This window comes from Theropithecus gelada, chromosome 1 (assembly GCF_003255815.1).
Source record: "Theropithecus gelada isolate Dixy chromosome 1, Tgel_1.0, whole genome shotgun sequence".
In the NCBI taxonomy this organism is placed as follows: domain Eukaryota; kingdom Metazoa; phylum Chordata; class Mammalia; order Primates; family Cercopithecidae; genus Theropithecus; species Theropithecus gelada.
Genome location: NC_037668.1, coordinates 112,956,550 through 112,970,578, shown reverse-complemented (window position 1 = coordinate 112,970,578; position 14,029 = coordinate 112,956,550). Strand labels below are relative to the sequence as shown.

General features: G+C 39.2%; 1 protein-coding gene across 3 annotated transcripts in view; it reads left to right on the top strand.

The window, feature by feature from the left end:
* The window catches only part of MCOLN3 (mucolipin 3), a 31,641-nt gene extending 23,320 nt beyond the window's left edge, over positions 1-8,321 (top strand). For all 3 annotated transcript variants that reach the window (XM_025397889.1, XM_025397881.1, XM_025397873.1), the window contains 6 exons: positions 143-255; positions 339-488; positions 4,030-4,131; positions 4,238-4,360; positions 5,149-5,355; positions 7,158-8,321. In XM_025397889.1, coding sequence (XP_025253674.1) covers positions 143-255; positions 339-488; positions 4,030-4,131; positions 4,238-4,360; positions 5,149-5,355; positions 7,158-7,292 — 830 coding nt within the window. In that variant the 3' untranslated portion in view covers positions 7,293-8,321. The remainder of the gene's footprint in view (positions 1-142; positions 256-338; positions 489-4,029; positions 4,132-4,237; positions 4,361-5,148; positions 5,356-7,157) is intronic.
* The last annotated feature ends 5,708 nt before the right edge of the window (positions 8,322-14,029 follow it).

Here is a 14,029-nt window from a genome sequence, read left to right as displayed (position 1 = left end):
ACTAATTGGAAGAACATTTATCAGGGCTTCTTTGTTGTCTTACCAGAAAGAATGCTTGAATTATTTAAATGATTCTAAAAAGAAGATGTCACCATATTAATGTCCCACCACATAAGCATTATGTAATCCTCTTTGCTTTCAGTGCAGAAGAACACTCATTACATGATGATCTTTGATGCCTTTGTTATTCTGACTTGCTTGGTTTCGTTAATCCTCTGCCTTAGATCTGTGATTAGAGGACTTCAGCTTCAGCAGGTAGGGAATGTTGCTTTCTAGGAATGCTACTGACATTTTCACTGACAGAGACATTCACTGTGCCTCCCCTCTTTTCCCTAAAGGAGTTTGTCAATTTTTTCCTCCTCCATTATAAGAAGGAAGTTTCTGTTTCTGATCAAATGGAATTTGTCAATGGATGGTACATTATGATTATTATTAGTGACATATTAACAATCATTGGATCAATTCTAAAAATGGAAATCCAAGCTAAGGTAATTTTTTTTCCTAATCATGCTATTGTTAGTGTCAGATTTGCATTAATGGTAATATATTTTTCCAGAATGTGAGAATTTTCAGAATAAATTGTTTTTTCCAAACTGTGTATCAAGTAGACTTGAAATTGGTAATGGTAATTTTCTTAAATCTAGTCAGGAGGTCTCTTAGGCAGAGTTTTTCAAAGTGTGATCCACAAACCATTGCATCAGAATCATTGGGTGCCTGGTAAAAATGTACCATGTTAGACCTACTGAGTTCAGACTCTTCGGCGGGGCCTGTGAATTCTTACACACACCAAAATTCATACACAACCAAAGTAACTAAGGTAAGAGTTTAAAAAAAAAAAAAAAAAAATCTTACAAGAAATGCTCGAATCTTTAACAAAAATGAGTGGGGCTGTAGGGGAAAGTGAGGTCAAGGCACTATGGTGTGCATGCTTGCGTTTGTTTCCTCCGTCCATTCAAGGTGAGAATGCTCCCATTTTCTTACTTTCCCATTGATGTGCTACAAGCTTATCCATTTTAAGACTAACCTAGCCTAAAAATCAACTGTCCCACAAAATAAAAGTCAAATTAAAAAACTAATAGTGTTCAAACTAATCTTGCTCAAACTTATGTTTCCCTAGTCTTGATGCAACTGATTGAGTCACCTGGGGAGTTGGTTATAAACCCGGGCAGAGACCCCAAATGCAATGGCTTAGAGAAGATAGGAGCTTATTTCCCTCTTATGTAATAGTCAGGATGGGTTTTACAGATTGGTGAGTAACTCAACGTCTCACAGTCATTCAGGCGCCCACGCTCCTCCCATTTTGTTTCTCTGCCACCCCTTAAGGACTTGCCCTGACTGCATGATTACTGCTGTGTTGCCTCAAACAGGTTGCAGCTTATGGGAAGCAAAAACACGGTATGGTGGAAGCTCTCCCATAGAGCGATGGCTTGGCTCAAGAGTGGCCAACTTTATTTCTGTACATATCCCACTGGATAGAATTTAGTCAATTCTAACTGCAGAGGGAGCCAGGGAACACAGCCCAGGCATGTGCCTAAGAAGGGGAGAATGGGTTTAGGTCGACACTTAGCAGCTGCCACTATATGTGGCTATAGTATGCATTATTGGAATAGATGTTTAACTTTAGGGACAAATAAAGAAAAAACCAAAACAACAAAAAAGAGGAGTAAGGGGAGAGATGTGCAGCAAATCTTTATTTTTTACCAACCTAAATTATCATTAATTTCAGTGAACCCTAAATGGTGTCCAACAAAATATCTTTCTATATTTTTCTAGACTATTCACTGTCTCTGCCTCACAGATGATCATATCACGTTTTCTTCTCTTCTGAAACCTCGAATACCCTTGTTCTATCCTCATTCTAAGCTGATGACCTTACTTCCTATTTCACAAAAATAATAGAAAAAAACACAGAATTTCCACAAACCCCCACCTAATTTATCTGCCTCCTGCCATCAGTGCCCATATCCTGTGCTTTTTTTCTGTGGGTATATTATTTAGGCCACTATTCAGGGCCAGCCCCTCCCACCTGCCTACTAGAGGCCATCACCACTTGTTTATTCACGGGCACAGCTCCAGCTAGTTTTCCTTCTCTTGGGAATCATCAGTTTCCCTCTCTCTACAAGGTCATTCCATTAGCATGTTTTTGCCCCTTTTCTTAAGAGATAATATCTCAACCCTAATTCCTCCCCCTAACTTACTACACTCATTTATTTAGCAAAATATCTTTAAAAAGTAGTTAATCTTGTTTCTGATTCTGCTCCTCCCCTCCCCCACCCGTTTTTTTAAAGAGATAGGGTTTCACTCTATTGCACAGGCTGGAGTGCAGCGGCGCGATTATAGCTCACTGCAGCCTCAAACTCCTGGGCTCAAGCAATTCTCCCACCTCACAGCCCCCCAAAATTTCATTCTTTCTATGTCTGTTCCAATCAGGCTGCCCTGCCACTCCAAGGAAAGTGTTCTTTTCAGCGTCCTCTCATGCTGATAAGTCCAATAACCAACTATGTACCCTCATCCTGACCTAGCAGCAGCTTTGAACACTGCCAAGCACATGCTTTCACTGGACTATCACCTGTTTTTCCTCCTGAGTCACTGGCTGGTCTTCTGACTTGCCTTGGCTGGTTCCCTCTCATCTCACCAACCTATTAAGGTGATAATGCTTCAAGGCATAGTGCTTGGACATCTTCTCTTTCTGCCACTGTCTTGGTAATCTCATCATGTTCCATAGCTTAGTATCTATATGCCAATGATTCCCAAATCTATACCCCCACTTAGAATTCTTCCCTGAACTCCAGATTTGCATATCCACCATCTAGTCTATATCTCCACTTGGATGTATGCTTTTCCTTTCAAATTTAACATACCTAAAACAGAACATCTAAAGCCCCCACCTCTGCAGTCAAAACCTGCTTCTCCCATAGCCTTTCTAATTTCAGTTAATGGTAACTCTCATCAGTTACTCAAGCCAAAAATCATGGATTCATCACAGACTCCTCTCTTTCACCAATCTCCTCTTTGCCATATCTAATCCAAGAGGAAATCCTATTGTTCTACCTTCATTGGCCAGGCACTGTGGCTCATATAATTCCAGCACTTTTGAGAGGCTGAGGCGGGAGAATGGCTTGAGCCCAGGAGTTCCAGACCAGCCTGGGAAACACAGTGAGACCCCATCTCTATGAAAAATAAAAAACATTAGCTGTCAAGGTGGCATGTGTCTGTAATCCAAGCTACTTGGGAGGCTGAGGTGGGAGGCTTTATTGAGCCTGGGAAGTCAAGGCTGCATTGAGCTGTGGTTGTGACACTGCACTCCAGCTTGGGTGACACAGTGAGACCCCTGTTTCAGAAAAAAAAAATCACCTCATCAATTCCACTATTACCAGCCTGGTCGAAGCTACCATCTCTCATTTATATTATTGCAATAGCTTCCTCACTCCTCCAACAACCTGCTCTCAACCACAGCAGCCAACATCTGATCATGTCACCTCTGTTTGTGGTTCTCAAATCTCCCCAGTTGAGTTAGAGGAAAAGACAAACTTGGTGAGTGCCACCTTATCTCTATAACTGTATACCTTTTCTATTGCTCACTCCAGCCAGATGCACTATCTTGCCAAGCACCCTCCTGTCTCAGGGCCTTTGCACTTGCCAGTCCCTGTGCCTGGAAGTCTTCTCCCCTAGATTTTTCCCTGATTTGCTCCCTCCTTCCCTTCATATCTTTTCTCAAATGCCTCCTTTTTAGTGAGACCTTCTCTGGTCACTGTATTTAAAATGACAAACCCAGACCCATTCCTCATCCCCTCCTCTGAATTTTCTCTTCAGCAATTATCAGCAGCAAATGTCCCGAAAGTTTCTATTAACTGATTTCTATTGTCTCTCTCTTCCCTCCACTAGAATGTAAGCTTTATGACAGCAGAGAATTTTGTTTGTTCGCTGCTTTAGCAGCTAGAACAGTGCCTGACTCATAGTTACCTCAATATTTATTGCCAAATGAATTTCTGCTTTATAATCTGATTACATTTTTCCACTTTGTCTTAGAGTCTAACTAGTTATGATGTCTGTAGCATACTTCTTGGGACTTCTACCATGCTTGTGTGGCTTGGAGTCATCCGATACCTTGGTTTCTTTGCAAAGTACAATGTAAGGAATTCCACGGATCTCCATGCTATGGGTATTTCTCTCAAAGTTATTGCACTGCTTTGGCTAAAGGACAAAGCGATTCTAATGGCCTCTCTTACTTTCCCAGCTCCTCATTTTGACCCTTCAGGCAGCGCTGCCCAATGTCATCAGGTTCTGTTGCTGTGCAGCTATGATTTACTTAGGCTACTGCTTCTGTGGATGGATCGTGCTGGGGCCTTACCATGACAAGGTACTGATAAACAACTTTTTTCCTATTACTATTAAGCCGTTAGCATAGTGCCAGTGGCTTGTTATCCTTTTTCAATGAACTCCTTTTATTTTGTGATTCAGCTTAAAATGTTGAAGGTAATATATCTAGTGCCATATTTATAAAGTGATAGGGTGTGACCGGCTTGAGAGAATATTTGATGTGCTCAACTGTGTCAAATTCCTTCTTGCAGTATATCAGGTAATTAAGTTCCGTTTACCACCAGTGAAGTCAAGTTTAGTCAATTTGATTCATCGATATATCCAAGAGCAGTCTATTCAGATAAGCCTTCTCAAAATGTGACTTTATTTAAAAAGTAGCATAGGGGGAAACTTGTTGAAATATTTGAAAATTTTGTTACTACAACTATAGTTTGGAATATTATGCCCTTAAATGAAATAAACTTTAAAATGAAATGTATGAGCATGCACGGTTGGGACCTGGGTATCTCTGCACAGGCATTTCAAGGTCTCTTTAAGGTAAAGGGCAGATGCAAGGCTTGATTCAGAAAAGCACTGAGGGTGCAGACCAGCTCCTGCATTTGATTCAGGCTACTCCAAGAGAAAGCTGCTTGTCCCAGGAAAAAAATAGTAGGCTTATATATGTTATAGGCATCACAAAGCAAATGTGTGTGGTTACCTCAGGTTATTTGTTTGAAAATGGTAACTTGGGTTATCTGGTCCCATTATCTTTAATATGATGTCATGAACAAAGGTCTCCAATGGGAAGGAACATGGAATAAAGTGAACTTTTCTCTTTTCTTTTTCCAGTTTCGTTCTCTGAACATGGTCTCTGAGTGCCTTTTCTCTCTGATAAATGGAGATGATATGTTTGCCACGTTTGCAAAAATGCAGCAAAAAAGTTACTTGGTCTGGCTGTTTAGTAGAATTTACCTCTACTCATTCATCAGCCTCTTCATATATATGATTTTAAGTCTTTTCATTGCACTGATCACTGATACATATGAAACAATCAAGGTAGGTTTATCAAGAGCCTTTAGTAGCATTGTCCTATAACTTGTAGAGTAGCAGTAAAATTCAGTACCTAATGGCAGAAGAAAAGTTGATGGAATGTTACTTTCTTCAGGATAGCAAAAAAGGACCTTATTTTTAGAGACTGATAAACAGAAATAGAGGGAAAATTGAATGTTGAAAGTCTTAGTCTCTAAGTAGTTATGCTTTCTCACACAAGCTGTCTAACCTTTTATTAGAATTATAAGGGTCATTAGAAGTCTGGGGGGGGGTAAAGAGTGAAAAATTTTCTAAATAAAGAATGAAAAGGATTAGTAAATATTGAGTGAATAAAACATATGGCATTTCAGAAAGCCAAAATATTGTGGGGAACACAAAAAATCCAATTTTCATAAAGAAAAATTGACCCCTTTGTTTGGAGTGTACTGTAACTATGCCCATTGCTCTTTGGAAGGCCCTGCAGGGCACAAGCCCAGGGCCCAGCCTCCAGAATAGCAAAAGGATTAATGGGTCCAGTACTAGCATGTAGCTTTATACAGTCCTGAACTGAAAAACTATTGTCATTCATATAAGATCTTTTAAAAATCAGTTTGAGCCCATTGAAATACGGAAAGGCAGAATAATTATCCACATATGTTTCCATTTCCAATAACCTTATATTGTTAGGTGTGTTTGTGGCATAGATACTTCCACTTGGGGACTTTTCTTTCTGGGTATGAGAGGGGTAAAGAAACATGAAGCCATGTGATTGGCCCTAGGGATAAAGAGAACGCCTTGGTTTGGAGCTGATAATGATGAATACTTTGCTCATGAAGCCAGGGCTGTGACTTCATCCTTACTGAACAAGATTTCAGGGACCAAATGTCCTCCTTGCTCTCTCATCTGCTCAGCAGATGTGTCCTTTGGATCACCAAGGCAACTGGGAAAGAATGTAGTTGTAACTTCAGATCCTTCCAAATGGTGCTCTAAAAGTTCACTGCCTCCAACTCTGCATGCAGAGAACTATGTGTTATTCGAGGGTGACATCTGAGAGCTCTAAGGGTAACATGAGTTTTCACCTTTGATGACATAAGCCTGAAACTCGTATTTTAGATGCTAACCTCTCTCCGTGGGCTCAGGGCCCTTGCCAAATGGGCAAGCTAAGTTACTTTTGATCCTTTCTAATCATGGCATGTCCTAGAAATTTTAGGTCCCAAACTGATATAAATATGAGGCCCTTAAACAAACTTGTCTGCCTGGAAGACTGACTCCAAAAGGGTGTGCAGATTGGAAAGTTCCCTTACAGCATTCAGACCTTTGTCCAGACACCTGGGCCAGCTCAGGAGAGTCCAAGACTGTGCTGAGGTCTTCTGGGCGAGGCCAGGGATTTCCATCTCTTAGCCTGCTAGAAAACCTTGTTAATTTAGATCCACTGGGCCTGAACCATATTCCTTCAAAAATGCCTGCATCACACTGGTCTAGAAGTCACAGGCCTACAGGGCAGAGTAGTGACAGAGGTTCTCCGACTTGGGATGGGGCTGACTCAATTCTCCCTAGAAGGACAACTAAGACTTAGACTCAGTGTGCCCATTTGGGTTTCAGTGGACCCAGAAAGAGAACTCAGGTAGGCAGCTGCAGAATCCCAGGCCCACTTTACCTCCGCCAAACCTGAGTGACTCTAGAGGCTACATCTCCTTGCAGGTACTCGGAAGTAACTATACTCTCTCTGTAGAAAACCCCCTCCCTTGCCAAATGATCCATTTTGAATTTGGAATGAAGCTGTTTTCAAGGGGCTTATTAATGAAAGCTTTTAACATTCTTCTGTTTAGCATTACCAACAAGATGGTTTCCCAGAGACTGAACTTCGTACATTTATATCAGAGTGCAAAGATCTACCCAACTCCGGAAAATACAGATTAGAAGATGACCCTCCAGTATCTTTATTCTGCTGTTGTAAAAAGTAGCTATCAGGTTTATCTGTACTTTAGAGGAAAATATAATGTGTAGCAGAGTTGGAAGACTATATGGATATTCTGAGATCAGATGTAGTATGTTTGAAGACTGTTATTTTGAGCTAATTGAGATCTATAATTCACCAATAACTGTTTATATTTTTAAAGAGCAATATTTAATGTCTTTGCAGTTTTATGCTGGGCTTGTTTTTAAAAATAACTTCAATGAGGAAAGCTATTGGATTATTATTATTTCTTGTTTATTTTGCCATGGCTTTAGAATGTATTCTCTGTGCCTCTCTTTTGCTCTGAAACTCTTGCTTCCCGCTATTCTGATTGTGTGGACTGTATAATCAGTGGAAAACAATCCCTGGTCTGACTGTGACTTCGGACAACTCAGTAACCCTAGCTTGGACCACTCTCAGGCGTCCATCCTTGAGAGACTGGGGGTCATTACCATATATACAGTAATCATTGCATTTTAAAATCTTCTCTTAAAAGGAAGAATAAGAGTGCACCAGAATGAGAGTGTGACAGCTAACAATGTGATACAGCCATGTGTCACTTAGGACAGAGATACAGTCTGAGAAATCTGTTGTTAGGTGATTTTGTCATTAAACATCATAGCAGGTACTTCCATAAACCTAGATGGTATAGCTTACTACACACCTAGGCTATTTGGTATAGCCTGTTGGTCCTAGGGTACAAATCTGTACAACATGTTACTGTATTGAATACATTAGGCAATTCTAACACAATGGTAAGTATCTGCACATAGAAAAGGGACAGTAAAAATATGGTTTTATAATATTCTGGGACTACCATTGTACATGCGGTACATCGTTGACCAAAACATCGTTATCCAGCATATGACTGCATTTGGTTATGAAAGGTAACTGTTACTTGATTCTGCTTTTAGTTCTTAAGAAGATCAAGTTTTTAAATACTCATTTACAAGTTTTCTATCCTCCTTCAGTGTTAAAGTAGAAAGTAAAAAGAGTATCTTATACATGCATGAAATTAAAGCATATACCAAATGCATTTTTGATCAAGTAGTGATTATTTTATTAGTACTTGAGCAGCCTGTTAAAACTAGTGATGTACTATACCTTTCATAGGCACATTATGTCTCACAGCAAAGTGTTTTGGGGTGAGAGGCTGTGGTTTCATGGGGCAAGGTTCTATAACTCACATTACAGATATTTCAGGGCTGGGCACAGTGGCTCATGCCTGTAATCCCTGCACTTTGAGAGGCCAAGGCAGGAGGATTGCTAGAGCCCAGGAGTTCAAGACCAGCCTAGGCAACATAGTGAGACTCATCTCTACAAAAAATAGAAAAAACTAGCTGGCATGGTGGTGCATGCCTGTAGTCCCAGCTACTTGGGAGGCTAAGGCAGGAGGATTGCTTGAGCCCAGGAAGTCGACTGCAGTGAGCTGTGATCATGCCACTGCACTCCAGCCTGGGTGACAGAGTGAGACTCTGTCTCAAATATGTATACACATACATATACGTGAAAACAATTATGCTTAAAATTTTAAAATAAGAGAAATGTGTGCTGTAAAAAGATATAGAAATAGTCTCTACTCCTTATAGACTGCCTTATAGACTGCTAATTGAGAACTGCATGGATTTTCAACACATGAATATTTATTGTGTTTACTGTTTATTCAAGTAGAAGTGAATTCAATTATATGCAGTAAAGATCTCAAGGCAAACTTTTTTTAAAAAACACTGATTTTTAAATTTCTAACTTTGTTTTACTGAGATTTTATTATTTAATCATAATGACAGTCATAATAATGACTCCAGGTGTTGAAATGGGAGGTTTTATAACAGGTATAAGTTGTTTCTGAAGCACCTGAGGCTTTAAAAAATAAAAAAATCTAAATATCTAAGTGACTATTTTGGGGACAGTTCTAATATTTATAATACTATCATTTTTAGAAATTACTAGAATTCTATGTGAGTTTTGAAATAATGTTTATTATCTGATAAATCCTTTTCTTTCCACCTTGTGAGATTTTTAGACTAACAGTACTTCAATGGAAACATGAAACCACTGACCCAGTGTTCAGCCTGGAGTTTTGCTTTGCTCTGAAGTCATTATGTTTCTTCTGTAGAATCACAGCCAGTGACTTGGTGCCTTCACATCTCTCTCCTGATTCTCCAGGCTCTCTTATTGTGGCAGGAGTCCCTGATAAATTCCAAGGCTTAATTTTTGGTAATGATGTCCATGAGAGAATAGCTCTTCTGTCTACTGAAAGAAATAGCACTGACTGACTTTTTTGAACTGTCCTCAAACCAGTACAATGGCTTGATCTCGGTAGGCAGACAAATTATGGGCCAGTCATTTTAGAGTTCTCCTTACCTGTATATATGTACCATAGAGAATGCCAAGGCAGTGGTAAGAAAGAACATAGAATTGAAGTCATTTTTTTCTTCCAGGCTTCTAGTCTCCTTAGCCCAGGAAATCAGGGCTGGATTTTTGTCAATGATACTCCCTTTTTCAGGAAGTCAGATTCTCTGTCCCCTCCTCCTGCCATAATGATTTTCAGGGTTGTAAGCATAAGGGGATTTTTTTTTTTTTTTTTTTTTTTAGATAGAGTCTTGCTCTGTTTCTCAAGCTAGAGGCTGGAGTATAGTGGAGCAATCTCACCTCACTTCAACCTCTGCCTCCCAGGTTCAAGCGATTCTTGTGCCTTAGCCTCCAGAGTAGCTGAAACTACAAGCACACACCACCACACGTGGCTATTTTGTTTTGTATTTTTAGTACAGACAGGGTTTCACTATGTTGGCCAGGCTGGTCTTGAACTCCTGTCCTCAAATGATCTGCCCGCATCAGCCTCCCAAAGTGCTGGAATTATAGGTGTGAGCCACCACACCCAGCCCACTGGGGGATCTTGTTAAAATTATGAATGTACAGGTAATACCAGCAGAGATATTCGTTCTCTCTCTCTCTCCCCTCTTTCTTTCTCTCTTTTCTTTCTCTTTCTCTTTATCAAAGCCTAAGCATAGATTCTTATTCATCATGTCCTGGGGGAGGCCAGGAATCTGCCATTTTTAGCTGGCACACAAAGTGATTCCGATACAAGTGGTTTGTGGTGGCTGCAGGGTCCAGAGCTTGACCAGGAACAGATAAATCCCTTTGTTGGGGCTACAAATAAGAAGTTGTTTATAAGTCTCAGGATTCAGAATGGTCTTCTATCACTCAAGAGAGAAACCACAGTAGTCAAGAAAGAAACCCCAAGAAAATGGGTTTATAGATATCAATGTGTATATTTTAGTATTTGTGTCTGTAAAAATCAGTTTTGTGCAGACATTGATTTTGCTGATGCTACATTTTTTTAAACAATTCAGGTGCCATTTTCTTTTTTCACTCAATAAGTTTTAAATTATCTAATACATATTGAGTTTTAATTTTTTTATCCCACCACACTATTTTCAAATTAATACATACAAATAGGTGTATGGATTAGAACAAAAAAGGTAAAACTCATTATTTGCAGATATTATGATCTACATAGAAAGTCTAATAGAATCTAAATAACACATGGGTCAAAGAAGAAATATCCAGAGGCTGAGGCAGGAGGATCACTTGAGCCCAGGAAGTCGAGGCTGCAGTAAGCCATGATTGTGCCACTGCACTCCAGCCTGGGCAACAGAGTGAGACCTTGTCTCAAAAAAAAGAAAGAAATCTTGAGAAATTACAAATTATTTTGAACGAAATACAAACTCAAACAAAAATGGTAAAGAATTGTGGAAAACAGTAAAAGCAGTGCCTAGAGGAAAATTTATAGCATTGAATGCATATATTAGAAAAGAAGAAAGATGTAAAAATCAATCTCCTAAGCTTCTACCTTAGAAAATGGACAAAGAGCAAGTTAAATCCAAAGGAAGTAGAAAAAAATAAAAATTATAGCAGAAATTAATGAAGTTGAAAACAGGAAATCAGTGGAGAAAATCAACAAAACCAAAAGCTGGTTCTTTGAAAAGACACATGAAATCAGTAAGCCTATAGCCAAGCTAACTAAGAAAACAGAGGGAAGATGCAAATGACTAATACTAGACATGAAAGAGGGAGCATCACTACCTATCCGACGGGCATTCAATGGATAATAAAAGAATATTACGAACAAATCTATGCCTGCAAATTTGTAAACCTGGATGATATGGACCAATTCCTTCAAAGACACAATTGCCAACTGACAAAACTAACACAAGAATAAACAAACAATATGAATAAGACTCTAGTAAAGAAATGGAACCAATAATGAATAACCCTCCAAAACAGAAAGCACTGGGCCCAGATGGTTCTACTGGTGAATTCTACTAAACATTTAAGGAACAAATTATACCAATTCTGTATCATTTCTTCCAGAAGACAGAATTAGAATACATCCTAATTCATTCTGTGAGACCAGCATTAACATAATATCAAAACCAGAGAGATATTATAAGAAAACTAAAGAACAACATCTCTTATGAACATAGATGCAAAAATCCTCAACGAAAATATTAGCAAATCAAATTCAACAATGTATGAAAAAATTATATAGTATAAGCAAGTGGGATTTATTCTAGGTAGCAAGGCTGATTCAACATTCAAACCTCAATTAATGTAATCCATCACATCAACAGGCTGAAGAAAATATATCATATGATCATGTCAACACATACACAAAAAGCATTTTTAAAAAATCTAACATCCATTCATGACAAAGCCCTCAGCAAACTAGGAAAAAGGGGGAACATCTTCAACTTCATAAAGAACATCTACAAAAAATAACTACGGTTAACATCACACTTAATGGTGAGAAACTTAAATTTTAATGCTAAGATCAGTGACAAGGCAAGGATGTCCCCTCTTAACACTCTTTTTCAACAACATACTAGAAGTTCTAGCTAATGCAATAAAATACGAAAAGGAAATAAAAGGTATTCACATTGGGAAAGAAGAAATAAAACTGTCTTTGAGATGACATGATTATCTATGTAGGAAATCTGAGAGAATTAAAAAAATCTCCTAGAACTAATAAGTAATTATAACAAGATTGTAGGATACAAGGTTAATATACAAAAGTCAATCACTTTCTTGTATATCAGCAATGAACAACTAGAATTTTAAATTAAAACCACAATACTATTTGTAGAAGTATCCCCCAAAATGAAACACTTGGCTATAAATCTAACATTATGTAGAAGTTCTATATGAAGAAAACTGTAAAACTCTGATGAAAGAAATCAAAGAACTAAATAGGTGGAGAGATATTTCACGTTTATGAATAAGAAGGCTCAATATTGTCAAGATGTCAGTTCTTCCTAACTTGATCTATAAATCAACACGACCCCAATTAAGAGCCAAGGGAGTTATTTTGTGGATATCAAAAAACTGATTTTAAAGTTTATATGGAGAGTCAAAAGACCCAGAATAGACAACACAATTTTGAAGGAGAGGAACAAAACAAAACAAACAAACAAAAACACTGATGTGAAGACTTACTATTAAACTACAGTAATTGGCTGAGCACAATGGCTCACGCCTGTAATCCCAGCACTTTGGGAGGCCAAGGCGGGTGGATCACCTGAGGTCAGGAGTTTGAAACCAACCTGGCCAACATGGTGAAACCCTGTCTCTACTAAAAATAGAAAAAAATTAGCTGGGCATGGTGGCAGGTACTTGTAATCCCAGCTACTTGGGAGGGTGAGGCAGAAGAATCACTTGAACCTGGGAGGTAGAGGTTGCAGTGAGCTGAGATCATGCCATTGCTCTCCAGTTTAGGTGACAAGAGCGAAACTCCATCTCAAAAAATAAAATAAAATAAATAAATAATTTTAAAAAAATAAACAAAAAACTACAATAATCAAGGTACTGGTGAAAGAATAGATAAGATAAATGCAACAGAATAGAGAGCCCAGGGGCCAGGGCGGTGGCCCACGCCTGTAATCCTAACACTTTGGGATGCCAAGGTGGGTGGATTGCTTTGAGCCCAGGAGTTTGAAAACAGTCTGGGCAACATGGCGAAACCTCATCTCTATAAAAAATACAAAAATTAGCTGGGTGTGGTGGTGTGTGCCTGTAGTCCCAGTTACTTGAGAGGCTGACATGGGAAGGTTGCTTGAGCCCAGGAGTTCCAGGCTGCAGTGAGTCGAGGTCATGCCACTGCACTCCAGCCTCCAGCCTGGGCATCAGAGTGAGAGCCTGTTTTTAAAACAAGAATAGAGAGCCCAGAAATACACCCACATTAATATAGTCACCTGATCTTTCACAAAGGAGTAAAGATAATAAAATGGAGAAGATAGTCTCTTTAACAAATGGTATGTTAATAACTGGACATCCACATGTAAAAAATCACGAACCTAGACACAGACCTTTCACCCTTTACAAATATTAGGTCAAAATAAATTATAGATGTAAATGAAAGGGGAAAAGTAAAAACTCCTAGATAATAACACAGGAGGAAATCTATATGACCTTGGGTTTGGCAATTACCTTTTTTTTTCTTTTCTTTTTTTTGGGGGGGGGGGTGTGGGGGACAGAGTCTTGCTCTGTCGCCCAGGCTGGAGTGCAGTGGCACGATCTCGGCTCACTGCAAGCTCCACCTCCAGGGTTCACACCATTCTCCTTCCTCAGCCTCCCGAGTAGCTGGGACTACAGGCGCCCACCACCACGTCCAGCTAATTTTTTTGTATTTTTAATAGAGACGGGGTTTCACCGTGTTAGTCAGGATGGTCTCGATCTCCTGACCTC